The 19,900-nt window shown below is 48.8% G+C and overlaps 1 protein-coding gene across 1 annotated transcript; it reads left to right on the top strand.

The window, feature by feature from the left end:
• The first annotated feature begins 301 nt into the window (after positions 1–301).
• Positions 302–2,051, top strand: LOC115836373 (C-C motif chemokine 19-like). Its single transcript, XM_030817593.1, has 4 exons — positions 302–535; positions 1,284–1,416; positions 1,590–1,683; positions 1,774–2,051. The coding sequence occupies exons 1-4, from the start codon at positions 310–312 to the stop codon at positions 1,792–1,794; spliced, it is 474 nt and encodes a 157-aa protein (XP_030673453.1). The 5' UTR covers positions 302–309; the 3' UTR covers positions 1,795–2,051.
• The last annotated feature ends 17,849 nt before the right edge of the window (positions 2,052–19,900 follow it).

The raw sequence follows: 19,900 nt of genomic DNA, 5'->3' as shown, positions 1-19,900 counted from the left end.
GAAGGGAGCACAGTTCCTCACTGTGGCCCCCACCTTTGACCATCACTTCTGACCCCCAGCTTCATGGTTGATGATGCAAATGCCACCATTTGACAGGGCAATCCCTCTCTCTGGAGAAACAGTGCACAGCCGCCTTTACTGGGCCAGACTGCAGACTTAAGTTCTCAGAGCAGGAGCCAAGGAAAGCAGAAGGAAAGGGCAACCGCAGGGGGAAGAAGGGGGGGCAGGGTGAGATTCTGCCAGAAAGAGGGGGTAACAGGGGAATCACAGAATGGGACATGAAGGGGAATTTCAGGCAGAGAAAGTGAAATGGCGCTGGCCATAAATAGGAGTCAGCTGCAGGGCTCACATTCCCAGCCTCGCATCACTCACACCTTGCATTTCACCCCTGCATCCCAGTCGCCCTGCAGCCTCACACAGATCCTGCACCCACCCAGACAGCTGGCGCTCACACATTCACCGTTGGCCTGCCTCTGTTCACCCTCCATGGCCCTGCTACTGGCCCTCAGCCTGCTGGTTCTCTGGACTTCCCCAGGTAAGGCTGAAGGGAGAGTCAGGGTCAGGGGCAGTGGGGGGCTGGCAGTGGGTAATGTCTAGATCTCAGATTGCTTGGCACTGGACGTAAGGGACACGGGGAGTTCAAGCGAATGCTTAGGTCTGCATGTTTTGGTGAGCCTGGCAGGTCCCTGCATGTGTGCCTGTAAGTGTGGGTGTCCCTGTGCCCCTGAATCCCAACGCAGGTGTGTCTCTTAGCACATCCTGGGGCCTATGGCTGTGGCTGTCTCTGCAAGCTCTATTTCCTGCTGCCTCTGTTTCCCAGGCAGAAGGAGATTTGCTTAAGGTAGGGAGAATGGCAGACACTAAGCCAAGGCTGATATTAAAAAATTTTAGCAATTAATAAGGCTCCTAACACCAGCCTACCCCACTCCACGCCCCTCCCACACTGTGACCTGCATTAACTCTTTACTTGCTGGATTGTCCTGGGAGAGAGGTTGGGGTGATCAGGGCAGCAGGAAGTCATTTGTGGGGCTCAGGGCAGTGGTTATTTACAAAACAGTTTAGAAGTATGACAATATATTTAGCAACCAGTAGAGCCAGAGCCATATTGGTGCATAATGGCTGAATACCAGGTCTAACTCCTCCCCCACCCCACCAGACACACAGACACACACACACACGCACACACACACACACACACACAGGTGTTCTCAATCCGAGCTAGGGCCATGGCCATGCCACCCTCAAGGGTCCCTGTGTCCTGTCACCTTCTTTCCCTATCCCAGCCCCAACTCTGAGTGGCACCAATGATGCTGAAGACTGCTGCCTGTCTGTGACCCAGAAACCCATCCCGGGGTACATCGTGAGGAACTTCCACTACCTTCTCATCAAGGATGGCTGCAGGGTGCCTGCTGTAGTGTGAGTTGTGGGGAGGGTGTCTAGCCTCATCTCCCGTTTTAGCCCCTGTTGAGACCCCCACCTTCTTATTCCCCTTCTCCATGCCAAGCCCAACCCCTTCAAGGAAATCCCTGAAACAGGTTCCCAGACATGCTGGATTCTGGGGCTCCATTCTCTCTGGCCTCTCACCCCAGGTTCACCACACTGAGGGGCCGCCAGCTCTGTGCACCCCCAGACCAGCCCTGGGTAGAACGCATCATCCAGAGACTGCAGAGGACCTCAGCCAAGGCAAGCCTGGCCCTCCCTGGCACTGTCTCCTCCCTCTGAGCTCCTGTCTAAGATTCCAGCCCATGACCCTTCCTCTCCTTCCTCCTCTAGATGAAGCGCCGCAGCAGTTAACCCATGACAGCGCCAGAGGGAGCCCAGAGTCCGAGTGAAGTATTGTGAATTATTACCTAACCTGGGGAACCAAAGACCAGAAGGAACGACCAGGCCTCCAGCTCCTCTGCACCAGACCTGACCAGCCAGGACAGGGCCTGGGGTGTGTGTGAGTGTGAGTGTGAGCGAGAAGGTGAGTGTGGTCAGAGTAAAGCTGCTCCACCCCCAGACTGCAATGCTACCAATAAAGCCACCTGGTGTTTACAACTAATTGATCACAACCCGTTACAGATTTCTTTGTTCTTTCTCCACTCCCACTGCTTGACTAGCCTTAAAAAAAAAAAAAAAAAAAAAAAAAGCCACCTGGCACCCATAGATCTGTCTGCTGTCTGTTTGCTGTCTAGCCAGGTGGACAGGATTAGGAAGCGGGAGGTGGAATGGCAGGATCTATTTTCTCTTCTGTGGCCTAGGGGGTCTCCTCGCTCACCTCCACTTAACAACCTGATGCTCTCAGGATCAGCCTCATTGCTTTCCATAGTTCAGCGACACTAAGCTTGGGTCAGTTCCCTGAATAAGCCAGCGTCTCATGCCTCCCAGTCTTTGCTCTCCAAGGCAGGTGTTCAAGCATCCAGGTGTCTGAGGGGTCCAGTGTCACTGGGGGGAAGGGAGTTGTGGGGAACCAGCTCTCACAGCTGGCGGAGGTGGAGTGGGGCAAAGGGCCCTGCTCTACTGCCTGGGGGGAAAATACCCATCCACCCATGCCCTTCCCTTGGTCTGGCACACTCTTCTCTCTCCTCTGCCCACCTGGCTTCCTATCTGGGTCCAGACGCCTCTTCCTCCAGGAAGCCTTCCCTGACCCCAGGCTGGGTTAGGTAGCCTCCTGCAGTGGCCCCCCACAGCATTCATCACACTGACTTATATTTGCTGGTTTGTCCAAATTTGTGCATGTTCTTGGACTGGGATCACATCTGTTTTGGGTTCCACTGTTTTTCTGGTGTCCAGCATGCTGCTTGGCACAAGGCAGTCCCTCAATAAATATTTGTTTAGAGAATGAATACATATGTGAGGAAAGGCTCAGCAGCCAGGGCTGAGGGTCCATCTGTTCATCCTGTCCATACAGAATCTGACCTCCAGGCCAGCCTTCCTCTCTCAGCCAAACTGAGCAAGGTCCAGCCCCATCTTTGCAATCCTGGGGCCATGCCTCTCAGGGACACTGACAGACAGACCTGGGAGTCAGAGGTCAGAGACAGGAGAGAGGCCCACGGGGTGGAAGAAGGAGTAGCCAGGGAAGCACAGGAGATTCCACATAGAGCAGCCCTACCACCACCCCTACAGTCTACATGGGCTCCAGGGCTCAAAGGCAACACTGAGACCAGAGACATCTCCCCAGATGAGACCAGAAAGGAATCTCAGCTCTAGGAGATGAGAGCCGTGTGACTCTTGGAGCATCCCACAGGGCTTCTCTGTACAGAGTGAGCGCCTTGTACTTGAGAAGTCCCCTGGGGAAGCAGACTAGCCTCCAGATGGTGTTCTCTAAGGGCCTCTCCAGCTGGGAGTGACAAGTCTGTGCCACTGGGGTCAGACGACAGCAAGGAGGCCAGATTGAGCACCCTTGCCTGGGAAGAGAGCTGTCATTATATCAGGTATACCTCAGCCAGCAACAAAACCAGGCCTGGGCAGGCCTTGAAAAGGGAGAAATGGTGAGGGAGTTGTGGCAGCCCCTCCTCACTGAGAGCATGACATCCTCTTCCTCTCCTCTGCTCCCAGATGCAGCTGTTCAAAACCTTGGGTATCCCAGGTCTCAGAATCACCTGGGATACCAGGTGGGTGGGAGGGATAGGGATAGTTTTCAAGAACAGCTGCAATAACCCATCCATTCATGCATCAATGCATCCATTCATTCAGCTGTTTCTGCATTCATCAGACCTCCATCCATCCAACTGTCCACTCACCCACTTCCCACCCAGCCATTCTTTCATCCATCCACCAAGCCAGCCAGCCATGGCATTCTAGGTCTCCCAGCTGTGGACCCCGTGCCCTGCATCCCAGCAGGCTGGTGTCTCAGAGGACAAACGCACATGGGAGGGGAGCACATCGCCTGAAATCCTTCTCAGTGCCAGTGACATTTAGAGGAAGTCAGCCTGCCACAGAAGCAACAAAAGTGATCTTTCTGGACTATGGGAGGAACACACAGAGTAGGGCAGGTGAGAGTGGGAGCCTTGAAGAAGATGCTACCAGGACAGGGGCCCCTGGACACTACTTCCATGACACTGCCGCCAAGAGGTACAGAGCAAATCCTGAATTCACTGCCTGGGCCAGAGTCCCATGATCCTGTCTCTGCCCCACTCATTGTGTGACTCTGGGCAAGTTCCTTTTCCACTCTGCACCCCGAGACCCAGTTTCCCCATTTGTCAGATGGGAGAGAGGCGCTTGATTTTTGAGACTCCTTCCAAACAAAGACTTGGCTACTGAATCTTTGGTTCTCATGCTAAACCCCCAGCATTTGCACAGACACCCCACAAAGTCTTGCACATCCAGAAAACTCTCCCTAGGGCCACCCTCTGAGATCAAAGGAGATGCCGAGGCTCATAAAAAGAGAAAATAATTTAGGAGCTAGTGAAGTGCCTTGGATTCACTTGACCCTGGAAGCCTGGGAAATGAAGAATTTGGAGGAAATCTGAGGGGGTGGACACCAGAGTCCCAGGGGAGCTGGCATGCAACCCTCCCCACCCCTTCTACAGCCAATGCTTTCCATCCTAGCTTTCTGCCTTCCTCTTTTTCCCACCACCCAACCACACCAACCCATCCTGGGCACTGAGTCTTACCCCCTTATCTCCCCGCCAGGTACAATTGCCCAGCAATCTGAGCAATTGGAGCAACGGAACATCCTGCCCCACTCTTAACATTCTCAGCACTGTGACTCCATTTAATCAACATCTGCTTCCTGTTTCACGGTGAGTCACTGACCATTGTTGCATTTTCATTTATCCAGAGTTCTGCTGGGCCAGGAGCCCATCAGAGATTGTCAGCTCTCGGAGGAGTGGTGTGGACTCCTAGCTTCCCAGTTAGGATGTGGAGGCCTTGTTGCCTGCCTCTAGATAGGCACCTTCTTCTCTAGGGCACATGGCATCTGTTACAGGTTCAAGGCCTGCAGCTGGGTGATACTTCCCATCCTAAAGGCCAATATCTCAGCAGCCAATATCTCCCTAAAATTATCTGACATCCCTGCTCAGGTTGCTCTTAGCCTTTGGGGGATGAAAAGTTCCCTTTCCTATTTGTTGAGAGAGCTCCCGAGGGAGAGGTTGGGCCTCATCCAACTCCATTGCTAACATTGCTCTGCCAGGGTCTGGCATGAAATAAGCCCCAATACACATATGATTAACCAAAATGGAACTGAACATGGTCTTTTCCCACCATGCCCTGCCCCCCACCAGGAGCATATCCAGTTCTCAAGACAGCTGGGGCTATATCTGTTGTGTGGTTGAGCGTTTGTTCAGAGCCAGCTTCATAGGGTTTTGATCATGTTTTGATCATCTCATATTCAACTTCTCGGCAGGCAAGCTCCATGTCACCCCCTCCTTCTAGGCTATGGGAAACTCAGAAACCACCAGAAAACCTTAGAAATAACAGTTTCATGAAGGCTCAGGACTCCCAGTTAGGAAATTTCCTCCAAGTGCCCCTCTGTAGGAATCAGCAGGCATTTCTCCAGTCAGATAACTTCCTAGGTGATCCCTGAGACTTTGTCCACATGGAAGGACATGGCTCTGAGTATCAGCTAATTCACCACTAATGCTTACCAGGTACTGGGCACTGCTTTAAGTGCTATTACCATTCTTATGCTGCAGCTGAGAAAACTGAGGTACAGAGGTCAAGTCACCTGCCCAGGATGGACAACTAGAAAAAAGGCAGAGCTGGGGTTCCTGTCTGGGCAGTTTGGCTCCAGAATATCTACTCTGAACTATTACACATGCCACTTCTCTGAGTTGACCTATCTCCTAATTACAAATGGAGAACAGTACAGCAAGGCCAGATGTGGAGAAGCGGCCCATGGAAATAGGGAAAGCCACTACTTTTGGGTGCTGGCCATGTGCGAGTCTCCAAGCTGAGTCCTTTCTTGGCACTACATCGCTGCATCCTCAAACAATCCCATGAGGTATCATTAGTACCATTCTATGTATAAGGAATTTGAAGCACAGAGGAGAATGACCTCCCAAGTCAACTCAACTGGTGAGTGGCAAAGCTGGGATTGCAGTCTAAGCCTGACTGATGGGCAGCACTTGGACTGAGGCTGGGGACTGGGAAGTCTAGTTGGGGTAGAAAAGCTCAGCTTGCTAGAAAGAGCTGGGGAAAAAACAAGAGAGGAAGCTGGTGGCCACAGGTGGGGTCCTAACACTTGAACCCAGACACAAAGACACACCCTAGAGGGCTTCCAGCGTCTTGGGCCTCTGCAGTAGAAGAGGCATCAGCTTCCCCAGAGCCTCAAAGAGGGAGTTTACTCAGACCTCAGTTTTCCCAACAACAGAGGAGTAGAGAAGGGGATTGGGCCACAGCAATGCCCACCCTACTCCTATTCCCAGGGGAGTATCAGATGCCAGGACCTGGTGATATTGAAAGGAAATGAGGAATGTAGGAACAGTGCTGGGGATCTGGAGGGTAGGGGTAGAGGCAGGACAAGGAACCTTGTGACAGGCAGGGCTCCTGGAAAGGAGTAGGACCAGGGGTCTGATCGGCAGGTGGCAGAGGACCTCTGAAGAGCAAAGCATCTGAGGGCAGCAAGGCAACATCAACTCTCAAAATGCCGATTTCTGAGGGACACTTCCATCTCCCAAGGGGCCAGGGGCAGGCAGGGCAGGGTTGGAGGAAAAGAGCAAGGACCTCTAAGGATCAGGGTAGATAAGGGAATCAGGCCTCCCCACCCTACTTCTAGGGCCTTTGGGTCTTCCCCGTGGCTCCAGGTGGATGCAGAAGATGTGAGCCGCCCTCGGCTCCAACCTGGCAGAGGTGGGAAACCTTTCACCTCAGCCTCAGGAACACTATCATTCTGGGACAACCAGATCTCCTAGGGCTTTTGACCTCAGAATCCCAGTCCCTGGAAATCTGAGCGTAACACCATCCAAACCCCAATCACCACGTCGACCTCATTCCTGTCAAACCATCATTTCAAGGGTCCTCTCCCAAGAGGAGGCCAGCCCTTCTGTCAGGGCCTCAACACTGTAAAGTGCTCATCAGTTGAGGAACCCCCATCCCTGACAGGATGTCCCAATACCTATTATGTCCTCATTGCTGACGGGACACCCATTAAGGTCAAGGTCCCCCCATTACTATCAAGCCACCATTCCTCTCAGGAAACCCTACCACTGTCAGGAACACTTAAACCTGTCAGGCAGGACAGCAACACTGCACAACTCCAGGGGGCACCATCCTCTCTGTAGCCTATATAAATGGCTCCGGGTATGGCAGCACTGAGTGCCAGAGTATCACTCTGCAGGGCCCCCAGGAGTCTCAGCGCTGCCATCACATAGGGTTCCAGCCCTGGGAAAACCCCTCATGTCTAAAGTGATGCCTCATCACTGTCTGCAACCCAGAACACTGATTCATTCCAGGCACTATTCTAGGTGCTGATAGTGAACAAGATAGATATGGTCTTGGTCTTCATGAAGCTTCCCCCTCTCCTCCAAAAACAAAAGGCAAATAAACAAAAGTGTTGATCAGGATTCTTACTTGCACCATTGAAACTCACTGGCTGATTCCAACAGAAAGGGAGTTTATTAAAAAGACCCTGGGAAGATGCAGAAAATAGCAAGAATAAGTGAGCCTAGGCAGCCAGAACCACTCCCAGAGCATACACTACATACAGATGGTCCAGACAGGCCTCTAAGACAGCATGGTGGCACCACCAAAAGGGGATGCCAAGTGGCCAGGATGACACTTATGTCCAGACAACTGGGGCCCTTGCCTTGCATCCCATGTTTTAGATGACCCTGATCTGGCCCTCCTCTAATCATATCTCTGGACACAGGAAAAAAAAGTCCACAGGACCAAGGGAGCACCCACCCAGAACTCATTCTTTTCTTCTAGACCACATTTCAGGAATTGAAAAACAGAGAATTTCCTGCCCAAATGCCCCCAAGTAGCTTCCAATATCATTATGGGCCTCTTCCTCAGATTTGTTCTTCCTAGGATAGACTATGTTACTGATATACACACTACCAGGTCCAGAGGGTAGCCAAGAAGTAGCTATTTGCAGGGAATGTAGAAGGAGCTTGTATGTATGGGGCTGGAATATTTACACCCAGACACATGAGACCCTTCATGGTGCAGGATAGAACTGTGGATAGGAAGAGGAGAGGGACAAGTGGAGGGCTAGTGATGGGCTCTCCCCTTACCACCTCATTCCATCATGGATCTCCAAGGAGTTCAAGAATTCTCAACTTGAACCTAGCCTCCAAGTTGTTTTGAAAGTATATTTTTTGGCCGGGCATGGTGGCTCACGCCTTTAATCCCAGCACTTTGGGAGGCCAAGGCAGGTGGATCACCTGAGGTCAGGAGTTCGAGACCAGCTTGGCCAACATGGCAAAACCCTTTCTCTACTAAAAATACAAAATTAGCCAGGTATGGTGGTGCATGCCTGTAATCCCAGGTACTTGGGAGGCTGAGGCAGGAGAATCTCTTGAACCCAGGAGGCAAAGGTTGCAGTGAGCTGAGATCGTGCCATTGCACTCCAGCCTGGGCAACAGAGCAAAACTCCGTCTCAAAAAAAAAAAAAAAAAAAAAAAAAAGTGTATTTTTCAAGGTAAGGAAGACAGACACATTTTTTATTTGACAACTTGTTAGCTTGATTTTTACCTTTTAAATATTTAGATAGTGGGCCTCCATTTGTACTATTGCCCCAAGCCTTACCAGTGTTAGGTGGTCAGCCTGCCAGATGCCACCTCTGGAATCATAGCTACAGCTGCCCCTGTAAAATAGACATCACTTTCACCACCACTGCTACCACCACCAACAATGGATTCTCTAATAACCCCATTCATTCGCATCACTACTAGTTTCCTATTCACAGTCCTATGATTAGCAAAGCCTAGGTCATGTGTCCAAGTCCTAGTGCAGAGGGGGCTGGGAAAATTAGTATGTCACCTTTGGGGATTCTATGATGGAAAGCAAAGTCTACCAGTAACCAAGAGTAACATAATAAGAAATTTCTCAAACACAGAAAGGGGCTAACTTTGTGGGCAATGAAAATAATAATAATAAATATCTCTATAGTCCACACTATGGCTATCCAAGATCAACATACATCCTTCTTCCCAAATCCTAGACTTCTTAGAAAATCAAGGGTATCACCTAACATAATATCACCTTTGTTTATGCAGCCAAAAAAAATTCACCCCTCCCCAAAGACAGACAACTCAGAACCTTAGAAATTACCACATTCATCTTAGTCTGTTCAGGTTGTCATAACAAAATACCACAGAGTGTGTAGCTTAAACAGCAGAAATTTATTTTCTCACAGTTCTGAAGGTTAGAAGTCCACGATCAAAAGTGCCAAGATGGGCCAGGCGCAGTGGCTCATGACTGTAATCCCTGCACTTTGGGAGGCCAAAGCAGGAGGATCATTTCAGCCCAGGAATTTGATACTAGTCTGGGCAATGGCTCTACACACACACACACACACACACAAATAGAAATAATTAGACGGGTGTGGTGGCAGGTGCCTGTAGTCCCAGTTACTTGGGAAGCTGAGCTGGGAGGAACTCTCAAGCCTGGGAGGTTGAGGCTGCAGTGAGACATGATCATGACACTGTACTTCATCCTGGGCAACAGCAAGACACTGCCTCAAAAAAAAGTGCCAAGATAGTCACTTTCTGGTGAGGGCTTTTTTTGTGGCTTGCAACCAGCCAGCCACCTTCTTACTATGTGACAGAGAGACACAAAGAGAGATCCCTTCCTCTTCTTCTAAGTCTATACTCCTGTCGAATTATGACCTCATTTAACCTTTTTTTCTTCTTCTTCTTTTCTGAGATGGAGTCTCACTCTGTCACCCAGGCTGGAGTACAGTGGCACGATCTTGGCTCAATGCAATCTCCACCTCCTCGGTTCAAGCAATTCTTCCTGCCTCAGCCTCCCAAGTAGCTGGGACTACAGGCACACACCACCATACCCAGCTAATTTTTGTATTTTTAGTAGAGACAGGGCTTCACCATGTTGGCCAAGCTGGTCTCGAACTCTTGACCTCAGGTGATTCACCCACCTTGGTCTCCCAAAGGGCTGGGATTACAGGTGTTAGCCACCACACCCGGCCTCATTTAACCTTAATTACCTCCTAAAGACCCCATCTTCAGATACAGTCACATTTAGGGTTAAGACTTAACATACGAATTTGCGGGGAACACAATTCATTCCATAGCAACATCCGATTCTAAATCCAAGATATTGGGGTGACGTTTTCCCCCTGCAGTTTTATTGTAATCTTACGTCTCTATTTTCTAACACCTGGTAACCACCACCAACACACCTGATTGGTCAGAATAGGCTAGGTAACGCTGTAATAACAAATGACATCCAAATCTGAGGAGCATAATGCAACAAAATTCTATTCCCCATGCATACCAAGCCTGCTGTGGGTCCAGGCAAGTCTCCAGCACAGCTGTAGTCCATGTGGCTGCTCAAGTTTTCAAGTGTTTTGATCTGTTGGCATGCTTCTTCATCTCAACACAGGCTTCCATGGTCGCTCCAGTCAAGAAAGACAGCCAGGGAAATTATTGCTTAAATGTTTTTGTCCACAAGTGACATATGCCATTTCTGTTCACATTTCATTGGCCAAAGTGGGTCACACAGCCATACCTAACGTCAAGGTGGTAACTCCCAAAATGAGAAGTAAAATCAGAATCTTGCTGAGTAGTAGTAATACCACCACAACAACCTATATTCAAGAATGCAATAAAGGAGGATAAAAGAAATGAGGAGTCAGTTAAAGAACAGAAAAATAGACACATTTCACAAGGAAGGGAATAGGGATAAAAGTTACAGTCAGTAGTTCTGCAACTGGTTCTGGGACTTAGCTGACATTTATTATTCTCTTCTCGTATTGGTTTTCTTTTGTTTTATTTTTTGAGACAGGGTCTCCCTTGGTCACCCAGGCTGGAGTGCAGTGGCGCGATCTCGGCTCACTGCAACCTCCGCCTCCCAGATTCAAGTGATTCTCCTGCCTCAGCCTCCCGGGTAGCTGGGACTACAGGCACCCCTCACCATGCTTGGCTAATTTTTGTATTTTTAGTACAGACGGGGTTTTACCATGTTGGCCAGACTGGTCTCGAATTCCTGACCTCAGGTGATCTGCCCACCTTGTCCTCCAAAGTGCTGAGATTACAGGCATGAGCCACTGCATCCAGCCTTGTATTGGTTTTCTATTGCTGTAAAATAAATCACCACAAATTCAGCAGCTTAAAATAACTCAAATTTATTATCTCACAGCTTCTGTGAGCCAGAAGTGTAGGTCTAGGTTGACTGAGTCCTCTGATCTTGGCCTCACTAGGCTGAACTCAAGGTGTCATACAAACATATTCAGACTGTCAGGCAAAAATAAAAATTAAAAATATAAAAGAAATGAACTCAAGGTGCCATCCAGCACTGCAATCTCATCTGAGGCTCAGAGCCCTCTTCCAAACTCACTGCTATTTTTGGTAGTTGTGCTTGTAGGACTGAAGCTCCCAGCTCCTAGAACTGCCTGCCGTTCACTGACACATCGTCCTCTCCACAATATGGAAGTTTTTTGAGAAGGAGTCTCGCTCTGTCACCAGGCTAAGTGCAGTGCCACGATCTCGGCTCACTGCAACCTCCGCCTCCTGGGTTCAAGCGATTCTCATGCCTCAGCCTCCTATTACAGCTGGAATACCTGAGTATTGAGCTGGAATTACAGGCACGTGCCACCACACCCAGCTAATTTTTGTATTTTTACTAAAGACGGGGTTTCACCATGTTGGCCAGGATGGTCTCGATCACCTGACTTCGTGATCCGCCCGCCACTGTCTTTCAGGATCACCCTGAACGGGGCCTTAATGCTACAGTGATCCACTCTAAACTAGTTCCAGAAAATTGTGCAGAATCATATATACACAGCTGAAAAATTGGCTTATGAGTCAATGGTCGTAAAGAACTCTCCATGAGGCTGCAGGTGCAGACTAAGGGAAAGGTGACAATGACCCAGGAGCAAGCATGCTGGAAATGTGAGCAACCTGCTCTTGGGCTTCATACTGCATGGCAATTGGCCATAGACACCTCAAACACCACTGGATCTGCTGAGTCAAAGGACCAAGTGAGAGACAATGGCACTGCCACCAATTCTACTGCCACCACCAAAATGGATTCCCCATGGTCCTTGCTTCTTTGCATCACTAGCACTTGATTCACAGCCCTGAGAAGGTACATCCAGATTGGCTGGACCTTCTTAGATGCAAGGGAGGCTAGGAATGTGAGTATCTGGCCTGTTGGGCTTTTATGCAGGAAGGGGGTTCAAATGCTGGTGGGTCAAAAATAACAAAGGTCTGTTACAATATAGAAATAAAATAATTTCAAATATGGTGTGTATATGAAAGACACAATAAAAGGGGTTAAGAAAGATAAAAACAGGATGAGATGGCAGTGACATGTTTTAAATAGGGTGCCCAGGGAAGGCCTCTTTGAGGAGACAATATTTAAGCTAACACCTGACAGGATACAGGCTGAGGCCTGTAATTCCAGCACTTTGGGAGGCCAAGGCGGACAGATCACTTGAGGTCAGGAGTTCAAGACCAGCTGGCCAACATGGTGAAACTCCATCTCTACTAAAAATACAAAAATTAGCCAGCCATGGTGGCCCACAACTCTAGTCCCAGAGACTCAGGAGGCTGAGGTGGAAGAATTGCCTGAATCCAGGAGATAGAGGTTACAGTGAGCCAAGATCACGTCACTGCACTCTAGCCTGGGTGACAGAGCAAGACTCCGTCTCAAAAAAAAAAAAAAAAAAAAAGAAAGAGCCGGGCGTGGTGGCTCACGCCTGTAATCCCAGCACTTTGGGAGGCCGAGGCAGGCAGATCACCTGAGGTTGGAAGTTCAAGACCAGCCTGGTCAACATGGTGAAACCCCGTCTCTACTAAATATACAAAAATTAGCCGGGCATGGTGGCAGGCACCTGTATTCCCAGCTACTCAGGAGGCTGAGGCAGGAGAATCACTTGAACCCAGGAGGCAGAGGTTGCAGAGTGAGCCGAGATCGCGCCATTGCACTCCAGCCTGGGCAACAAGAGCAAAATGTTATTCCGAAAAAAAAAAAAAAAAGAAAGGAAGGAAGGAAGGAAGGAAGGAAGGAAGGAAGGAAGGAAGGAAAGAAATATATAAAGGGGGGAAGTTTATTAAGTATTAACTCACACGATCACAAGGTCCCACAATAGGCCGTGTGCAGGCTGAGGAGCAAGGAGAGCCAGTCTGAGTTCCAAAACTGAAGAGCTTGGAGTCCAACGTTCGAGGGCAGGAAACATCCAGCACGGGAGAAAGATGTAGGCTGGGAGGCTGGGCCAGTCTCTCTTTTCACATTTTTCTGCCTGCATATATTGCCGGCAGCAATTAGATTGTGCCCACTCACATTAAGGGTGGGTCTGCCTTTCCCAACCCGCTGACTCAAATGTTAATCTCCTTTGGCAACACCCTCACAGACACACCCAGGATCAATACTTTGTATCCTTCAATCCAATCAAATTGACACTCAGTATTAACCACCAGGACAGCTAAAAGAGGAGAAGCCAGCCATTCAAGGAGGAATGACCAGTGTGGCCAGAGGACAATGGACGAGGAGGAGATGGCATAAGAAGAGGTAGGACACGGAGGCTGGAATCATAGGATCCAAGTCTTTGCAGGCCACAGGAAGGAGTGAGGATTTTGTTCTATAAGTGCTGTGAAAGATTTAATCTGAGGAGTAACATGATCTCAGTAACAGTTTACAAAGACCCTATCAGCAGTCTGGAAAAATGAATTGTACAAAGAATGGGGAAGTCAGAGGGCTTTTCCAGTAGTCTAGGAAAGAGATGATGCTGGCCTAACCTAGGTGGTGGCAGTTGGAATAGAGAAGAGGAATCCAATACGGACTTATAAGTAGAACAAGAGACTGAGCTGATGGATTATATTTGAAGCATAAGGGCAAGGGAAAAACCAGGGATGACAGCAGGCTTCAGGTCTGAGCCCCTGGAGGGATGGTGGCTTCCTTTTCTGAGATGGATAACTGGGGAGAAGACAAGCTAGGAGGGAGGCATTGAGAATCAGGAATTTGGTTGTGGAATAAGGTATCTGATACAGTTTGGAAATGTGTCCCTGCCCAAATCTCATGTTGAATCGTCATCTCCAGTATTGGAAATGGGGCCTGGCGGGAGGTGATTGGATCAAGGGAATGGGTGTCTCATGGATGGCCTAGCACCACCCCCTTGGTGCTGTTCTCCCAAAAATGAGTGAGTTCTCATGTGATCTAGCTGTTTAAGAGCATATGGCATCTCCTTCTGTTTCTTTCTTGCTCCTGCCCCTGCCATATGAGACGCCTGCTCCCCCTTCACCTTCTGCCATGATTGTAAGCTTCCTGAGGCCTCCTCAGAAGCAAATGCCAGTGTTATGCTTCCTGTATTGCTTGCAGAACTGTGAGCCAACTAAACCTTTTTTCTTATAAATTACCCAGTTTCAGGTATTTCTTTATAACAATGCAAAAACAGTCCAATACAGTATCTGTAAGAAAGCCAAGGAAATCCCAAATAGGCAGTTGGCTCTGTAGCCTGGAACCCAGAAGTAGATCTGTACACAACCCCTGGCTCTTCCAGGGTCTCACTCTCTTGCCCAGACTGGAGTGCAGTGGCATAATCATGGCTCACTTCGGCCTCAACTTCCCAGGCTCAAGAGATCCTCCACCTCAGCCTCCTGAGAAGCTGGGACTACAGGTGCCCGCCACCATGCCCAGCAAAGTTTTGTATTTTTTGTAGAGATGTGGTTTCCCCATTGTGCCTAGGCTGGTCTTGAACTCCTGGGCTCAAGTGATCCACCTGCCTTGGCCTTCCAAAGTGCTGGGATTACAGGCATGAGCCACCATGCCCAGCCCAACTTCCACCTCTTCAAGGTCTCTGGTATCTGCCCCACTTCTTCAGCCCTGCTACTACAGCCCAGCCCTGACTTCAGCCTCCTTCCTAAGGGCAATTGCAACATCTGGGCTAGGCCATCCCCATGGCTCCTTCCTCAGGAATTTTTCAAAATTATATATGACCAGAAATAACTCCCCTACTCCACCTCCCACACACATGTAGCCTCTCCCACCACTAGCCCTTTCCCCGCCCCACCTACATTGGGATTAATCACAAACTCTTATGTCCCTCCTCTGAGCCTTTGTGCTTGCTGTTCATTCTGTCTGGAATGTCCTTTCTCCATTCTTACCCATCCTTGAAGTTATTTTTGCAAAGCTCTCTCCTTCAGGCAGCCTCCCCTCCCTTCTTCCCTCTGACACCCCTGGGCTCCCCATCTCCAACCACATAGCAGACGTCACCCTTAGCTTTGCATCCAGAGGCCCTTGTTTCCTGAGCTTCTCCCAAGCAAATTCAGCCCAGGCCCAGGCACCCTGAGGTTCAGAGTGGCCCAAATTGTAGGGAATAGAGGAGAGAACTATTGAGGAAACCCCGGCAGTGGCGTTACTTCAAGCTCCAGGGGATAGTAGGAGGCAGGGAAGGGGTGTATGCTATTGCTCAAGACTTCCCCCTATCCTGATATCCCATCACCTCCAGAAGTTCTGTGCCATGTTCCACCCACAATCTGGGACTGCAGAGCCAAGCTCTGCCCCTCCAGCTGGACTGAGACCCTCCAGACATGAATAGAGGATTTGCAAAAGGATAGGAAGTGAAGCAGACCCCTTCCCAGGATCAGGGACTTTCAGAAGTTGAGTAATTTGGATTCTTGCTCATTTCCAGCCCCTTTCTGGAACAAGACACGACAGCCCACTTAGGCCAGATCCCCACTTCCACAGGCCAGGAACCACACACTCCATTTTCCCCGTATGCTAGACGCCCTCTGCAGGCCCCATGAGGTTGGAGTCCAGGCCAGGAGCCCCTATTCCCTAGGCACTGGACTCCCCCTGCAGGCCCTGCAGATTGAGAACCACAAAGAGATGGATTGAAAAAGCCAGAAAACAAACCCGCCCAGCGCAGTGGCTCACACCTGTACTCCTAGTACTGCAGGAGGCCAAGGCGGCGGATCACTTGAGCCCAGGAGTTTGAGACCAGCCTGGGCAACATGGTGAAACCCCATCTCTACTAAAAATACAAAAAATTAGTGGGGTGTGGTGGCGCGCACCTGTAGTCCCAGCTACTTGGGGGTGGGAGGATAGCTTGAGCCCAGTGGTGGTTACAGTGAGCCGAGATCACGCCACTGCATTCCAGCCTGAGTGACAGAGCGAGTCTCAAAAAACAACAACAACAACAAAAACACCATACACAAACACATAATTGCCGACACCCTTACCCACCTATGCGTCTCTACCCACACACATACATACACAGACACATAATCAATCACACAGCCAATCACTCACATACACCAAGGACACACTACAATCATTTAAGCATATAATCACAGTACAAACACAAGGGCACTCCCTGTTCATGTTCCCAATAATAGAACATAATATGTCTTCCCCATTGATCCAGACTAGGATTGGCAAACTATGGCCCACGGGCCAAATGCAGCCCGCCACCTGTTTCTGTAAATAGAGTTTTATTGGAATACAGCCATGCTTATTCATTTAAATATATCTATGGCTGCTTTTGTGCTACAACAGCAAAGCTGAGTAGTTACTACAAAGACTGTATGGCCCACAGAATCTTAAATATTTACTATCTGGACATTTACAGAAAGTTTACCAATCCCTGATCCAGACTCAGCTTCAGAATTGAAGTTGGCAAGTGAAACAAGACTAATTGCTTTCAGTGTCTTGGCATTGAAAGATGGTCAGAGAAATAAATGGATGGGATGGATGGATGGATAGATGGGCAGATGGACACATACAGGTAATAAAGCAAAGTTTTGCTCCAAATACCATTGTTCTGCTGGATATAAACTGGGAAATCTTGGGAAAGTTAACCTTTCTGGGTCTCAGTTTCCCCATCTGTATAATAGGGATAATACAGTCATTTTTACTGAGGGCTTTTTCGGTGGCAAATGGCAAAAACCCAATTCAAAGCAGCTTAAGCAAAAAGTTAAATTTGTTATATCAAAACTAGGTATGAGGCCAGGTGCAGTGGCTCACGCCTGTAATCCCAGCACTTTGGGAGGCTGAGGCAGGTGGCTTGCTTAACCTCAGGACTTTGAGACCTGCCTGGGCAACATGGCGAAATTCTGTCTCTACAAAAATTAGCCAGGCTGGCTGGGTGCGGTGGCTCACACCTGTAATCCCAGCACTTTGGGAGGCTAACGCAGGCAGATCACAAGGTCAGGAGATCGAGACCATCCTGGCTAACATGGTGAAACCCTGTCTCTACTAAAAATACAAAAAATTAGCCAGGTGTGGCAGCGGGTGCCTGTAGTCCCAGCTACTCGGGAGACTGAGGCAGGAGAATGGCCTGAACCCGGGAGGTGGAGCTTGAAGTGAGCTGAGATCCTGCCACTGCACTCCAGCCTGGGTGACAAAGCGAGACTTCGTCTCAAAAAAAAAAAAAAAAAAATTAGCCAGGCTGTGGCACCCACCTACTCAGGAGGCTGAGGTGGGAGAATCACTTGAGCCCAAGAGGCGGAGGTTGCAGTGAGCCAAGATCGCACCACTGCACTCCAGACTAGGCAACAGAGTGAGGCTCCATCTTAAAAAAAACAAACAAACAAACAAAAAACAATAACAACAAAAAAGCTTCTCATTAAGGAGAAGATTATCTGCAACCCTGGTTGGATCCAGGGGTTGAAATGTTGTTATCTCCCTCTCTTACCTTAATTCCTCTCTCTTTTTTTTTTGAAATAGAGTCTCGCTCTGTCGCCCGGACCAGAGTGCAGTGGCATGATCTCGGCTCACTGCAACCTCCCGCTCCCAGGTTAGAGAGTTCTCCTGCCTCATCCTCTCGAGTAGCTGGGACTGCAGGTGCATGCCACCACGACTAGCTAATTTTTGTATTTTTAGTAGAGACAGGATTTCACTAGGTTGGCTAGGCTGGTGTCAAACTTCTGACCTCAGGTGATCTGCCCGCCTTGGCCTCCCGAAGTGCTGGGACTACGGGCATGAGCCACCGTGCCCTGCCTAATCTTTTTGTGTAGGGATCTCATTCCTGTCATAGACAGTTTGCTATGGTTTGAATATTTGTCCCCTCCAAAACTCATGCTGAAATTTAATCCCTGGCTGGGCATGGTGGTGCACATCTGTAGCTGTAGTCTCAGCTACCTGGGAAGCTGAGGCAGGAGAACTGGCTGAGATTAGGAGTTCAAGGCTGCAGTGAGCCATGATCATGCCACTGCACTCCAGCCTGGGCAACACAGTGAGACTTCATCTCTTAAAAAATACATAACAAATTAAAAATAAATAAAAGAAATTTAATCCCAAATGTGGCAATATTGAAAGGTGGGGCCTTTAAGTAGTGATTGGGTCATGAGGGCTCTGCCTTGATGAATGGATGAATCCATCCATGGATTAATGGGTTATTATGGGTGTGGGACTAGGGGCTTCCTAAGAAGAGACATGGGCTAGGACACTCAGCCCCCTCACCATGTAATGCCCTGTGCCACACTTCAGGACCCTGCAGAGAGTCCCCACCAGCAAGAAGGATCTCACCAGGTATGGCCCCTCAGTCTTGGACTTCTCAGCCTCCCTAACTGTTAGAAATAAATTCTTTTTCTTTATAAATTACCCAGATTTAGGTATTCTGTTTTAAACAACAGAAAATGGTCTAAGATACAGGTGCTCTTCTAGTAGCAAGAAATATGGCCACTAGAAGCCTCAAGCCTAAATTTTTATATTGATTGATTTAAAAGAGACCCTCTTTCTCCTAGCATCCAAACATCCAATCTCATAGAAAGCTCTGGTTAACTGTACTTGTGATACATACTCAGTTCTTCAGTCTATCACAGTGGCCAGGAAAAGGGGTACTCTGATCAGAGCACTGTAGCTGACAGCCCCACCAAGACCATGTTAAGTGGGAAAGGAGTTTCCTACAGGAACCACAAAAAGGGGTATAGAAAAGTAGAAAAGTGGTCTGCATGAACGAAAACAGCCCACAGCAATCTACTTCATGGATTTGTCATGAGACAATGAATTTAAAGCATTTAGCATGGTGCCTGGCACTTAAGTATCAATAAATGTTAATTATTACCATAACTGAGAGACAAATAAATCAAGGGAAACAATAAATGAATAATGGTTGAACATACAGATGAACAGGTCACAATGAATATCTGAAAAAATAAATGAAAGATGAAAGAAGGAAGAATGGGCTGATGAAGAGACAAAGATGAGTGGACATATAGACACATGGATGGATGGATGGGGCAGAAAAATACAGGCAATTAAATCTGTTCCATTATATACTCTAGATCTGGAATGGGAAACAGAATAGCACTCCACAATAGTGTCTTCTGAGAGGTCTATCTCTTGGGTCTGGCAGAACAGTTCTCTGGGTGACCGTACACTGACCCAGGTCTCCTCCCTTTCTCACTTGGAATGCAAAATCTTGAGATAAGGAAGAGGTGACAGAAACAGATAAGGAACAGGCTCTGTTCTAGTCCCACCCCAGAAACAGAATATCCTTCAATGTTTTAGCCCAGGAATTCACATTGCCCTGGGGTATAAAACCCAAGGCAGGCTGCTTTCTGGAGTCCTTGGGTGCAGCAAGTGCAGCATAGGCAGATGAAACCATCTGCCCTGGACAGCTTTCCTGAGCCTCGGGGGCTGCCTCACAATTAATCCTGGGATTCTGTTTCCCTTGCTGCCTACCTGAAAGTAATAAATTCATTTCATATAACTTGTTGGATGTGTTCTCCCACTGGACTCAGACAAATTGGCAACCAGTACACAGTAAGCCTGCTTCACAGGACTCCCTCATTCCTTTCTCTCCCTGTTACTCTGTGAGCTGACCAAACCCTCTCCTCAAAAATCCCTCTCA

This window comes from Nomascus leucogenys, chromosome 8 (genome assembly GCF_006542625.1).
Source record: "Nomascus leucogenys isolate Asia chromosome 8, Asia_NLE_v1, whole genome shotgun sequence".
Lineage (NCBI taxonomy): Eukaryota > Metazoa > Chordata > Mammalia > Primates > Hylobatidae > Nomascus > Nomascus leucogenys.
This window is presented reverse-complemented; position numbering and strand designations above follow the sequence as displayed.